This window comes from Suricata suricatta, chromosome 17 (assembly GCF_006229205.1).
Source record: "Suricata suricatta isolate VVHF042 chromosome 17, meerkat_22Aug2017_6uvM2_HiC, whole genome shotgun sequence".
In the NCBI taxonomy this organism is placed as follows: Eukaryota; Metazoa; Chordata; class Mammalia; order Carnivora; family Herpestidae; genus Suricata; species Suricata suricatta.
This window is the reverse complement of record NC_043716.1, coordinates 22547627-22560677: the sequence shown is the minus strand read 5'-3', so window position 1 is coordinate 22560677 and position 13051 is coordinate 22547627. Positions and strand designations below refer to the sequence as shown.

The window sequence follows — 13051 nt, the reverse complement described above, 5'->3', positions numbered from 1 at the left end:
GTTTGAACCTCTTGACTACCTCCACTCATTTCACCCATCTCCCACACCCCACTCCCCCTAGCAACTACCATTCTATTTTTTTTTTCAAATTCCACATACAAGTGAAATCATATGGTATTTGTCTTTCTCTGTCTGACTTACTTTACTTAGTCTAATATCCTCAAGATCCATCTACATTGGTGCAAATAGCAAGATTCTATTCTTTTTTATGGCTGAGTAGTATTCCATTGTATACATATACCACATCTCCTTTACCCATTCATCCATCCAGGTACACATAGGCTGCCCCCATACCTTGGCTATTGTACATAATGATGCAATGAGCATGGGGGTGAGTATATTTTTTGTGTTTCCATTTTCTTTAGATAAATATCCACTGGTGGAATTGCTGGATCATATGGTAGTTCTATTTTTAATTTTTGGAGGAACCTCCATACTGTTTACCACAGTGGCTGCACCAACTTACATTCCCACCAACAGTGCATAAGGGTTCCCTTTTCTCCACATTCTTGCCAACACTTGTTGCTTATCTTCTTGATTCCAGCCATTTTAACAGGTATAAAGTGATATGTCATTGTGGTTTGCAATGTGATTTTGCATTTCCCTAATGATTAGTGAATTTGAGCATCTTTTCTTGTGCCTGTTGAACATCTGTATGTCTTCTTTGGCAAAATGTCTATTCAGATCCTCTGTCCATTTTTTTCCCCCATCAGATTTTTGTTTTGCTATTGAGTTGTAGTTCTTTATATATTTATATATTTTGGATATCAGCCCTAATGGATCTATGATTTGTGAATATTTTCTCCCACTCAGCTGTTTGCCTTTTTACTTTGTGGTTTCCTTTGCTATGCAGAAGCTTTTTAATTTGATACAGTCCCATTTTCTTAAGGATTTTTTTAAAAAATCTCTACACCCAACCCTGAGATCAAGCTCCACTGACTGAGATAGCCAGGTGTCCCTTGCTTATTTTTGTTTTTGTTGCCTTTGATTTTGGAATCTGACCCAAAAAAATATGGCCAAAACCAACATTAAGAACCTTACTGCCTATGTTTTCTTCTAAGAGTTTTATGGTTTCAGGTATTACATTCAAGTCTTTAATCCATGTTGATTTAATTTTTGTGCATGGTGTGAGACAGTGCTCTAGTTTCATTCTTTTGCATTCAGTTTTCTCAACACCGTTTATTGAACAGACTGTGCTTACCCCATAGTATATTCTTGCTTACTTTGTCATAAATTAATCAACCATGTATAACTGGATTTATTTCTGGGCTGTCTCTTCTGTTCCACTGATCTATGTTTCTTCTTTATGCCAATACCATACTGTTTTGATTACTACAGCTTTGTGATATAGTCTGAAATCAGGGTCCATCATGCCTTGAGTTTTGTTCTTCCTTAAGACTGCTTTGGCTACTCAAGATCTTTTATGGTTCTATAAAAATTTTAGGATTGTTCTATTTCTGTGAAAAATGCCACTGGAATTTTGATAGGAATTGCACTGAATCTGCAGATTGCTTTGGGAAACATGGACATTTTTAACATTCTTCCAATCCATGAGCATAAAAACATCTTCCTTTTTGTGTGTGTCTTCTTCAATTTCTTTCATCTCTGTCTTAACGTTTTCAGCATACAGGTCTTTCACCTCCTTGGTTAAATGTATTCCTATTTTTATTTTTATTTAATTCTATTTGATTCAAGGGCAAATGAAACTGTTCTCTTAATTTCTCTGACAGTTTGCTCTCAGTGTCCAGAAATGCAATTGGTTTCTGCATGTTGAGCTTGTACCCTATAATGTCACTGAATTTGTTCACCCATTCTAACATTCTTTTGGTAGTCTTTAGGGTTTTCTAAATGTAAAGCTTCTTCACATTTTTAACTATGTTAAATTGCTTTAACATTTACGAAAGTCTAATGTCACAGAAGTAGTCTCTTTTAAAAAAGGTTCCTATCTGAAAAATGGGAACACTACATCTCTCTCTTTTGGATTCGTGAAATAGAACCTTTAATGCTTCCAGGTTTTATGAAAGATGCCAAATGAGTTTCCAAAATTAATTAATTTTGTTTAAAAAAAAAAGCTATGACCCAATGAATCCCAACCCCTCCCAATAATAGTGAGGAGAGTGTGGATTTAAGCTCTCAATTTGGGTTCTCAGAGCAGCACTGGTAGAAAACAGCAGTAATGGAAAACCAAGAGCTACTGTGAGTATTTTTTAAATGGATCCTACTTAGTAGGCAATAAAGCTGCCAAGGCTAAAACAATGCTTCTTTGCATCTGACTGGAATTATATTAATCCTATGTGGTATATATTTGGGCTTATAAACCCTCACAGTTATATATGTGATTAATGAGTATAAAATTATGTGATAATATTTTATGATAAGCAGAGGGATTAAAAGATGCCTTTGGCGGGTAAAAGGCTGGAAACTCTTTTTATATACTTTAGGCCTAGGTGTAAGTTTCTAACTGGGAAACTCTGGAAACTTCTTGGGCTTACTTTAGAAAAATATTTTTTTTGGATAAGCTAGAAGCAGCTAATTAGAAAAAGCTAACTGCATGTATGCTGACTAAACTCATGAGACTATTTAAACATCAAAACACCAATTTATTATTTAACAAAGATGGTTAAACTACACCTAGTTGTCCAAAAAGGGCATTCTCTATGGCCAGAACATGTCATAACAATGACCACTCCACTTTGTCTTCTCCTTCTTCTATGTTCTATGCGGGGTTCAGTTTCAGCATTCCAAAAATCTATTTTTAAATTACTTCTTGACTAGTTTATTCAGCTTATAATTTTCATTTTAATTTATGTTTTTCCTTTCTGAACTCAATCGGACTCCTAATATTCATTCTCTTTTCAATCTTGATGTATATTTTACCTTGCATCTGAGTATATAATCTAACAAGTGAAATTAATAGAATGGAGTTAAAGCTGTCCCAGAAAGTCAAGAACTGCTCACTGTGCCAATATTAGATTATTCCCTCCTGATCCCACCTATAAAAGGTACCACAATATAAGGGTCTAGGATAAAATTTATCAATGTAATATTTCCAGCAGAAAAAAGTACTTGGTTGGCTAAATGATTTGACAACTCCTTACCTATTAATATGTTATTCTTAACCCCTTGTAAATTTTAAAACATCCAAATCTTTACTTAGCTTGAAGGATGAGATGAGCAAGGACATAATTCCCACACACACTGGTCAATTAAACACACAGAAAATCACCTTCCAACGAAAGAAAAAAAAATTTTTTTTAAGTTTTATTTATTTATTTTGAGAGAGAGAATCCCAAGCAGGCTCCGTATTGTCAGCGTAAAGCCTGATGGGAGGCTCAAACTCACAAACCTTGAGATCATAACCTGAGATGAAATGAAGAGCTGGATGCTTAACCAATTGCGCCACCCAGGCACCTCCAAAAGAAAATTAAAAAAAAAATTTTTTTAATGTTTATTCATTTTTGAAAGACAGAGAGAGAGAGAGAGAGCATGAGTGGGAGAGGGGCAAAGAGGGAGATAGAATTTAAAGCAGGCTCCAGCCTCTGAGCTGTCAACACAGAGCCTGACACAGGGCTCAAACCCATGGGGCTGCAAGACCATGACCTGGGCCAAAAAGTCAGATGCTCAACAGACTGAGCCACCCAGGTGCTCCTCCAAAAGAAAATTTTAAATAAAAATTACCTGGTTTCTTAGGGTGCGATGCTGGAGTAGGGTGCATTTTAGCATCTCTGGAAAACCCATCTAAGTTTCCTTTGATGGCTTCCAAAGCATCATCTCTACTCTTCTCTCCTGTCTAGGAGACAATAAAAGTATGGATATATCTTCACTTATGTCTCACTTCATCCTAGATCCTCCCAAATTAAAAATACACATATTGGTCTATTTTCAAAATTTTAACCATATACTTCTGATAGGAAATTCTCCGAGTCACAAAAACACTGATAGGTGTTATTAGTAGGCCAAAGACATAAAATGACATTCTATAAAATACAAAAAAATATTAAAAGGTCCATTTATAAATACTTCAGGATACAACTGACATTAAGTGTCCCGTATTAATTAATATCAAGATTCATGATTAACTTTTCCAAGAGAAGAGTGCCAACATACCAGTGGTAGTAAAAAGGAGTTGAGAAGATGATGGTTTACAGCCCACCCTCCTCTTACAGGAAAAGAATTCTTCACTTGTGGACTCAGATAAAGCAAAATCAACCAGGCACACCAGGAGCTTGGCTCGTGCCCCGGTGACAGAATCCACTGACTGAGTGTGAGGCACTCACAGGGCGTGTGCACACTGTGGCACTGGAAGAGATTACCTTGGGTTTCACACTACTCAGAAGTCTGAGCTTTTGCTTCTGCTCTTCAAACTGGCGTCTTTTTCTTTCTTCTTCTAAGAGCTTCTGTTGCTGTTCAAATCGTTTTCTGAAGGAAAAGCAACATAAAGAACTAACTGCGGGGCTTATCACTGTGCTCTATTTATACTTCTAACAGGTTTAGTAATATTGCCTTGTAATTCTAGAACTAACAACTTCATTGCTAATTATTAGATCTAATATTCTTATGACAATACTATTTGCTCAATATATTATTCTCAAAATATATGGAGTCCAAAAAATATTTACCTAAATTATAGGCATGAATTTATTCCTTGCCTAATTTGCAAGGGGAATAGACAAATCTTTTGTATTCAAAAGTAATCTCAAAAAACAGGGAAGCAGACAAAAAAGAAAACCCTAACTTGGGAAGGCAGTGTCTCACAGGAGAAAGAGCAATGCTTTGGGCATCAGGAGGCCTGTATCGGCTGGTAATTGTGTACTCCGGCCTGACAAAGCCGCTTCATTTCTCTGAGCTGCCCTTCCCCTAGATGTAAAATTAAGAGTTGAATTAGAGGATCTCTAACGTCTGTTCTTGCTTAAAACTCATATAAAGTAAAGTATTTCAGGAAAGGCAGCAAAACTGGGCTTCACATGTGCATTAGAAAACATCTGACCATTCTTAAAATAACTATCACACGTCCTCACGCTTGAATCCCTAGGTCTCTTACTGCTGCTCTTCAGCGAACTGCTTCTGCAGGTCTGGGGTGTACTGTGCGCCTGGGGGGCGCATTCCCAAGAACGGTGTTTGTCCAAGGTAAGGCATTCCTGCTGCTGGCATCGGTCCCATTGGTATCCCTGCCTGAAAGAAACAAAGGCTTAGAAAACACAATTCCTCCTCTTAATTATTACAAATAAAAACTGTAACTTCCATAATTCTTTGTTAATGTTTTTATTAACAAACTATAGGATTTTATTAAACAATAGAGTAAAAAAAAAAAAACACAGGCTAAAAATGGAAAGAGCGCCTTACTATCTCACCCCTTTCACTTCCTTCGCTGTCTGAGAGGTGGCCACTGCTAACAGTCTAAGGCTGTGTGTGCATGGAAGCACGCGCACACACATGATATATTCTACTCTTTGAAAAGAGGAGTCATATTTTACATGTCTTTGTCTTTTCCAGCAACAGGTAAGAGGCTGGCATATGGTAGTTAATCCAAAAATGCAATTAAAACATGCTTTTCCAGGGGCACCTGGGTGGCTCAGTGGTTAAACATCCAACTTCAGCTCAGGTCATGATCTCACAGCTGGTGAGTTTGAGCCCGGCGTCAGGCTGTGTGCTGACAGCTCAGAGCCTGGAGCCTGCTTCGGATTCTGTCTCCCTCTCTCTCTGCCCCTCCCCCACTCACACTCTGTTCCTCTCTCCCTCAAGAACAAATAAACATTAAAAAATTTTAAGAAAAATAAATAAAACATGCTTTTCTGATATGTGTGATAGGATAATGAATATTTTGATGTTCATTATTACAGGCCCAATATCCAAACTTATACAGAAAATAAAACATATTTAACCAGTAATAAGTTGTATAGTAGTAATACCACAGTATGAAGTTTACTCCAATGTCCAGAAGAAAGAACAGTATCACACAATAGCCAACCACAAAATCTAATAATAATGATATGATGACAAAGATAATAATGATCATGGATAATTTGACACTGAGTGGAATTCTTCTATACCTCAGCCTTCTTTCTCCCTAAAAGGCTCCCCTTCTGTTCCCTAATTGAAACCTGGCTGTTCCTGGAAGCCCTCTTATCTGGATATTGCTGCTTCTCTTCCACATTTCCTGTAAAAGGGGAGTATTTCTCCTTGCTCTTCTAAACCTTTTATCTTCTCTTCCTTCAAAAACCTGACTGCATGCATCCAGCCTCATTAGTTGCCCAGATTGCCTAGTCTACGATTCCAGGATGGCTCCTTTCAGTTACAGTGGGTGAAGGCTGTGTTTGTAACAAAGGGTAACCCCCCACTTATATAAAATTAATGTAAACCACCATAAGTTAAATTACTTTAAGGCAAAGATTATATTCACACTACTGGATTTAATATATTCAGACTTTCATCAATTCATTCTTTGTGAAGCGCTTTTTTTTTTAACAAGATTAAGATACTGATTTTAATTTTTTTCTTTTACATTTATTTATTTTTGAGAGACAGAGTGAAACAGAGTGTGAGCAGAGGAGGGGTAGAGAGAGAAGGAGACACAGAATTCGAAGCAGGCTCCAGGCTCTGAGCAAACATTCAGCACAGAGTCTGATGAAGGGCTCGAACCCATGAACCGTGAGATCATGACCTGAGCCAAAGTTGGCACACTTAACTGACTGAGCCACCCAGGTATCCCAAGATACCAATTTTAATCTAACAATCTTTGTTGAAGAAATCCTGTTAGTATTTCCCTCGAAGTATTTGTTTTAGAAATTATCAAAAATACCACCTTGGGGCTGCCTGGGTAGTAGCTCAGTTTGCTAAGCATCTGACTGTGCCTCAGGTCATGGTCTTGCAGTTCATGGGTTCAAGCCCCGCCCTGGGCTCTGTGCTGACAGCTCAGAGCCTGGAGCCTGTTTCAGATTCTGGTGTCTCCCTCTTTCTCTCTGTCCCTCCCCCACTTGTGCACATGCTCTCTCTCTCTCTCAAAAATAAACATTAAAAAAACTTAAAAAAGATCACCTCATACTGAACCTTGAAAAGAGTGCATCTCACTGTAATAGTGGAGGATTGGAGAATAGAAATAATACAATATAGGTAAAACACCTAGAACACTGTGCATATATGAGTAAATAGCAGCTATTATAATTATTAAAAGTAATACTAATGACAAAGCAGTACTCTCTCAAAAACAGTAATGATCCCATTCTTTTCCTGGAATAAAGTAAGATTCGCAAGCAAATACAGAATTAAGGCAACTAGATAAGAAAATTGAACACTTAACAGTTATAATATAGATACCATTTTATTGTATTCATGCCATATGCCAGGTATAGAATTAGGCATTTACATACATTATTCTCAATATGTGTAAGATCCTTAGAGTGAGAGAATTTCTGATAATGATCAATAAGAGTATCTTATTAATAAAATTAATGAAGCCCCTATTATGTCCCAGGGACTTTTCTAAGGGATTTATGTATATTAATTAACTTAATCCTTATAACAAACCTATGCAGCAGGTGCCACTATTATTCTCATTTTACAGATGAGGAAATGGAAGTACAAAATAGTTAACTACCTTACTTTCTGCTTGTAAGTGGCAGAGCCAAGATCAGAACCAGGCAGCTTCTGGTTCCAAAGTCCATATTCTCCATCATTATGAAGAATTACACTGCCTCTCCAGTTACCAACAACTATCACAGATTCAGACTTAAATTTTAATGTGTCTTTGTGTCTATTTATATGCTCAGGCATATACCTGCTCAATGAATAGTAGTAGCTTGGGAGGCTTCTGGATGGTTTTAGGACCTTACGACAGGAGTTACAAGTAATACATATTGCTTAATTACTAACACCCTTCATGCTAAATCTTGGGTAGGGATGGCAATGTATACTTACTTTTAGTCACAGCGTGGTTCTCTTGGTGCTAAAAATTAACACTGTAGTCCTAGGATTGCATTTTTTTTCTAGCTCTATTTAAATAAAATAATTTACTTAATCAATTCCCTACTTTTTCCAGCTTTACTGAGCTATAATTAACATAACACTGTAATTTTAAGGTATGTAGCCTGTTGATTTGATACACTTATATACTGCAAAATGATTATCACCACAGCATTGGCTAATATCTCCATGTCACATAATCACCATTTCTTTTTTGTGGTAAGGGATTATGTCACTTTTTAAATTGAGTTTGCTTACCCAAAACACATAAAATGCAAAAGAAACCACTCAACTCATACAGACTAATAGACAGAAAGAAAGGTATTATGCATGCTTTCCTTTTTAGAAAATTCTATTCTTCTAGAAGATTCAAACTTGCTAAATGGCATTTTGCCTTTCTCCTATCCTGAAAAGTTAGTTTATACATTCATACAGTCTAATTCTTTTAAAACCTAGATAAACCAAAAGGTTAAGAAATATCAATCATTAGTTATACACTGGGTGAATGACAGGACAAAAGAAATAACTCAGAAGTCTGAGACACATCCAATCAACTCCTAGAGACACTCAAGATAAAGAAGTTCACTCCCAAGATGAAGATTATTGAAGGTTACTGAAGATTTGAGTGACTGGAGAGATATCACAGACTAAAAAAGTAAAAAATGTCAGTTTCTATCAAAATCCCAGCATATTTTATGTGGAATGTGACCAGTTGATCTTAGAACTTATCAAGAAGAGGAAAGAACCATGACTCGCTATAATTCTTTAAAAGAAGAACAAGGAGGATCCACACTGGCAGATATCTAGGCTTACCTTAGGCTAGAATAATTAGGAGACTAAGATACTCACTGATGCAGGGACAGACAGAAAGAGCAATGGGACAAACAGAAGAGCTCAGAAACTAATCCAAAGCATATAAAGTAATTGGTTGGTACAGGAGTCATCTTGGAAATCAATGAGTAAAGAATGGGATATTGATTAATGATTTGGAGAGAACTGGCTACTCAAATGGAAAATAATAAAGTCAGACCTTTAGACACACTGATAGCACAGAACAATTCCAGATTGATTTAGTAAGAATATACAGAAGAATATTATTATGATCGCATGGTAGGACTAGGTCTAATGAGACACACAAGAACTCAGACCATAAAAGAAATGATTTATCCATCTGACTTAACTTCTACATGACTGCACCAAGAAAATTAAAAAACAAGCCAAAGTATAGGAGGAGATATTGGCAACACAAATAACCACAAAGGTAAGAATCTGAAATATATTATGAACTCTTAGAAATCAATAAAAACAAAACAAATGGCAACAAATTGAAAGCAACTTACATGTCCATCAACAGAAGAATATACACTCATGCACTAGAACACTACACAGTAGCTATATGAACATATTTGGAAGTACTCTATAACAGGGATAAACCTTGGGGCAAAACAATGTCAAATAAAAAAATCAAATGCAGAAGAGTACATGCTTACATAAACCTTTAAAAACTAGAAAATATATAATATTCATGAATATCCAAACACGTAAAACAGGAGAAGTATAAGAATACATATGAAAACACTAAGCACTCAATTCATGATAGTGTTAACTATCTCTGGGGAAGAAGAAGGAGGGAATTATAACTGTTCGTTCATTTCTTTAAAAAAAATTTTAATGGTTTATTTATTTTCGAGAGAAAAAGAGACAGCGTGACCAGAGGAGGGTCAGAGAGAGAGGGAGACACAGAATCTGAAGACAGGCTCCAGGCTCTGAGCTAGCTGTCAGCACAGAGCCTGATGTGGGGCTCGAACCCACAAACAATGAGATCATGAACTGAGCTGAAGTTAGATGCTTAACTGACTGAGCCACCCAGGCACCCCTGTTCATTTCTTTTAAAAATGTGAAGCAAATATGGCATGTTAAAATTTGATGAGAGGACAGGACTATCTCCATAGAAAAATCCCAAAAAAATCTACAAAAAAATTCCTAGAATAAGTGAGTTCACCAAGGTTGCAGGTTATAAAACATATACCCAAATCAACCATATTTTTATATACTAGCAATGAATAGGACATTGAAATAAAAACTACAATACCATTAACAATCACTCAAAAACTTAGATGTAAATCTAACAAAACATTTAAAGAACTTAAATGCCAAAAAGGATACAATGCTGATGATAGAAATCAAAGACCTAAATAAATGGAGAGACATACCATGTTCATATATTGCAAGAATCTACATATTAAAGATGTCAATTTTCCCCAAATTGATAAAAAGGTACCATAATTCCAATGAAAACTCCAACCAGACTTTTCATAGGTAAATATAGGCAATTTTATTCTAAAATTTATATGCAAAGACAGATAGAAATAGTTAAAATAATTTTGAAAAGAAGAATAACACAGGAAGATTTGTCATACAGCTTCAGAGATCTAGTCAGTAATCAAAATCTCCCAACAAGAAAAGTTCTGGACCTAATGGCTTTGTTGGTAAATTCTACCAAACATTTAAAGAAAAAACAACTTAGACTTCAGGAAAATTTTAAAAATTGGTACATCAAGAGACACTACCCAGAGTAAAAGAGCACCCCACAGGATGGGAGATAACACTGGCAATTCATATATCTGATAAGGGATTAATATCCAAAATATATACACAATGCTCATAGTTAATTCACCAACAAAAAACCCAATTCAAAAAAGGACAAAAGACTTGCATAAACATTTCCCCAGTGAAGATATACACATGGTCACATGAAAAAATACTCAACATCATTTATTAGAGAAATGAAAATCAAAATTACAGTGAGATACTACCTCGCATGCATTAGGACAGCTACTATCAAAAACAAACAAACAAAACACCAGGATACACCTGGCTGACTTAGTTGGTAGAGCATATGACTTGATCTCAGGGTCATAAGTTTAAGCCCCACATTGGGTATAGAGTCTACATAAGGAGGAAGAAAAACAAAAACAAAAAAAATGAATGGAGGTAGTTTGGAGAAGACAGCAGAGTAGGAGGATCCTGAGCTCACCTCCGCCCATGGGCACATCAGACAGGAACTATATCTATGTGACTAATTCCGAAAACAACCTGAAGACCAGCAGAATAGACCTTCCACAGTTAATTATATAGAGAAAACCACATGCGCATGCGTGCACGCACACACACACACATACACAAGAAAAGGGTAGGAGGGGAGCTAAATGAAATGTAGACAAGCAGTATGCCTAATGAAGAATTCAAAGTAATGGTCACAAAGATACTCACTGGACTTGAGAAAATAGTGGAGAATCTAAGTGTGAGGGAGGGGAGTAAAACCAAGATATAGAAAATATTAAAAAGAACCAGTTAGGGTTAAAGAGTTCAGTAACTGAAATTTAAAAATACACTAGCAGAAATCAACAGCAGATTAGAGGAAGCTGAAGAATGTATCAGCAACCTGGTAGAGAGGGTAATGAAATGCAACCAAGCTGGACAGCAAAAACATCAAAAAGAGTAATAAAAAATAAAAACAGGTTAAGGAAACTTTGTGACATCATCAAGCGTAGAAACATTCACTATATAAGGATCCCAGAAGAAGACAGACAGAAGAGAGCAGAAAACTTATTTCAAGAAATAGGAGCTGAAAATTTCCTTAATCTGGGGAAGGAAACAGACATCCAGATCCAGGAATTCTCGAGAGAGCCTCCAATAAGGAGAGCCCAAGGAGGTCCACACCAAGGCCCACAAGAATTTAAAAAGCAGTGATAGAGAATTTTAAAAGCATAAGAAGAAAACAGTTACATACAAGGAAACCCCATAAATCTATCAGCTGGTTTTTCAGCAGACCAGACCTTCTGTGCAGGCCAGAAGGGAGTGGCATGATACACTCAAAGTGCTGAAAGAAAAAACCTATGAACAAGAATACTCTACCCAGTAAGGTTATCATTCAGAACAGGAGAGATAATGAATTCCCCAAACATAAAGAAGTTAAAGGACTTCATCACTAAATCAGCCCTACAAGAACTGTTAAAGGGAATTCTTTGGAAAAAAAAGGCCATAATCAGTAAGAATATTATGAAAGGAAAAAAATTTCACAGGTAAATGCAAACATATAATCAAAGTAGGTTAATCACTTATAAAACCAGCTTAGAGGATAAAGCATAAAAGCAGTAAAGCCAATTATAAGTATCAGCCAAGTGATTTGCAAAGTAGAAGGATGTAAAATATGACATACATAAAATGTGAGGGAGGGGAGTAAAAATTTAGCACTATTATATGGGCTCACATTTAAGTGGCCATCAACTTCATTGTAGACTGCTACAAGCAGAAGATGTTATACAAGAACCTAATGGTAACCACAAATCGAAAACCTGTAATAGAAAAAATTAGAGAGGAAACCAAACATAACACTAAAGAAGATCATCAAACCACAAGGAAAAAGGGCAAGAGAAAAAGGAACAAAGAAGAATGACAAAAACAACCATAAAATAAGTAAAAAAAAATGACAATAAGTACATGCCTATCAATAGTTATTTTATTTAAATTATTTTATTATATATATTTTTTTTTAAAGTAAGCTCTATGCCCAACGTGAGGCTTGAACTCACAACCCTAAGATACAGAGTTACATGCTTTACTGACTGAGCCAGCCAAGTGCCCCTCGGTAATTACTTTAAATGTAAATGGACTAAATGTTCAAATCAAGACATAGGGCAACTAAATGGATAAAAAATAAGACTCATTTATATGCTGCCTACAAAAGACTTACTTCAGAGCTAAAGACACATGCAGATTGAAAGTAATAAAGGATGTAAAAACATTTACCATGCAAAGGGAAATGTAAATGTTATTACCTTAGCTTTCCTTTCATCAGACAAAATAGACTTTAAAACAAAGACTATAACAAAAGACAAGAGGATATAACAATCATCAATACTTATACACAACATAGAAGTACCTAAATACACAAAGCTAATATTAGCAGACACAAAGGGGAAAATTGATAGTAATACAGTAATAGTAAGAGACTTTAACACTCCACTTACATCCGTGTAGAGATCATCTAGATAGAAATCAACAAGGAAACAGTGACTTTGAGTGATGA

At 36.0% G+C, this 13051-nt stretch overlaps 1 protein-coding gene across 11 annotated transcripts in view; it reads right to left on the bottom strand.

Moving 5' to 3' along the window:
* Positions 1-13051, bottom strand: part of SYNRG (synergin gamma) — a 96398-nt gene that overhangs the window by 60879 nt on the left and 22468 nt on the right. For all 11 annotated transcript variants that reach the window (XM_029929354.1, XM_029929356.1, XM_029929358.1 and 8 more), the window contains exons 4-6: positions 5042-5172; positions 4314-4419; positions 3679-3790 (exon numbers count right to left, since the gene is read on the bottom strand). In XM_029929354.1, the coding sequence (XP_029785214.1) occupies positions 3679-3790; positions 4314-4419; positions 5042-5172 (349 nt within the window). The remainder of the gene's footprint in view (positions 1-3678; positions 3791-4313; positions 4420-5041; positions 5173-13051) is intronic.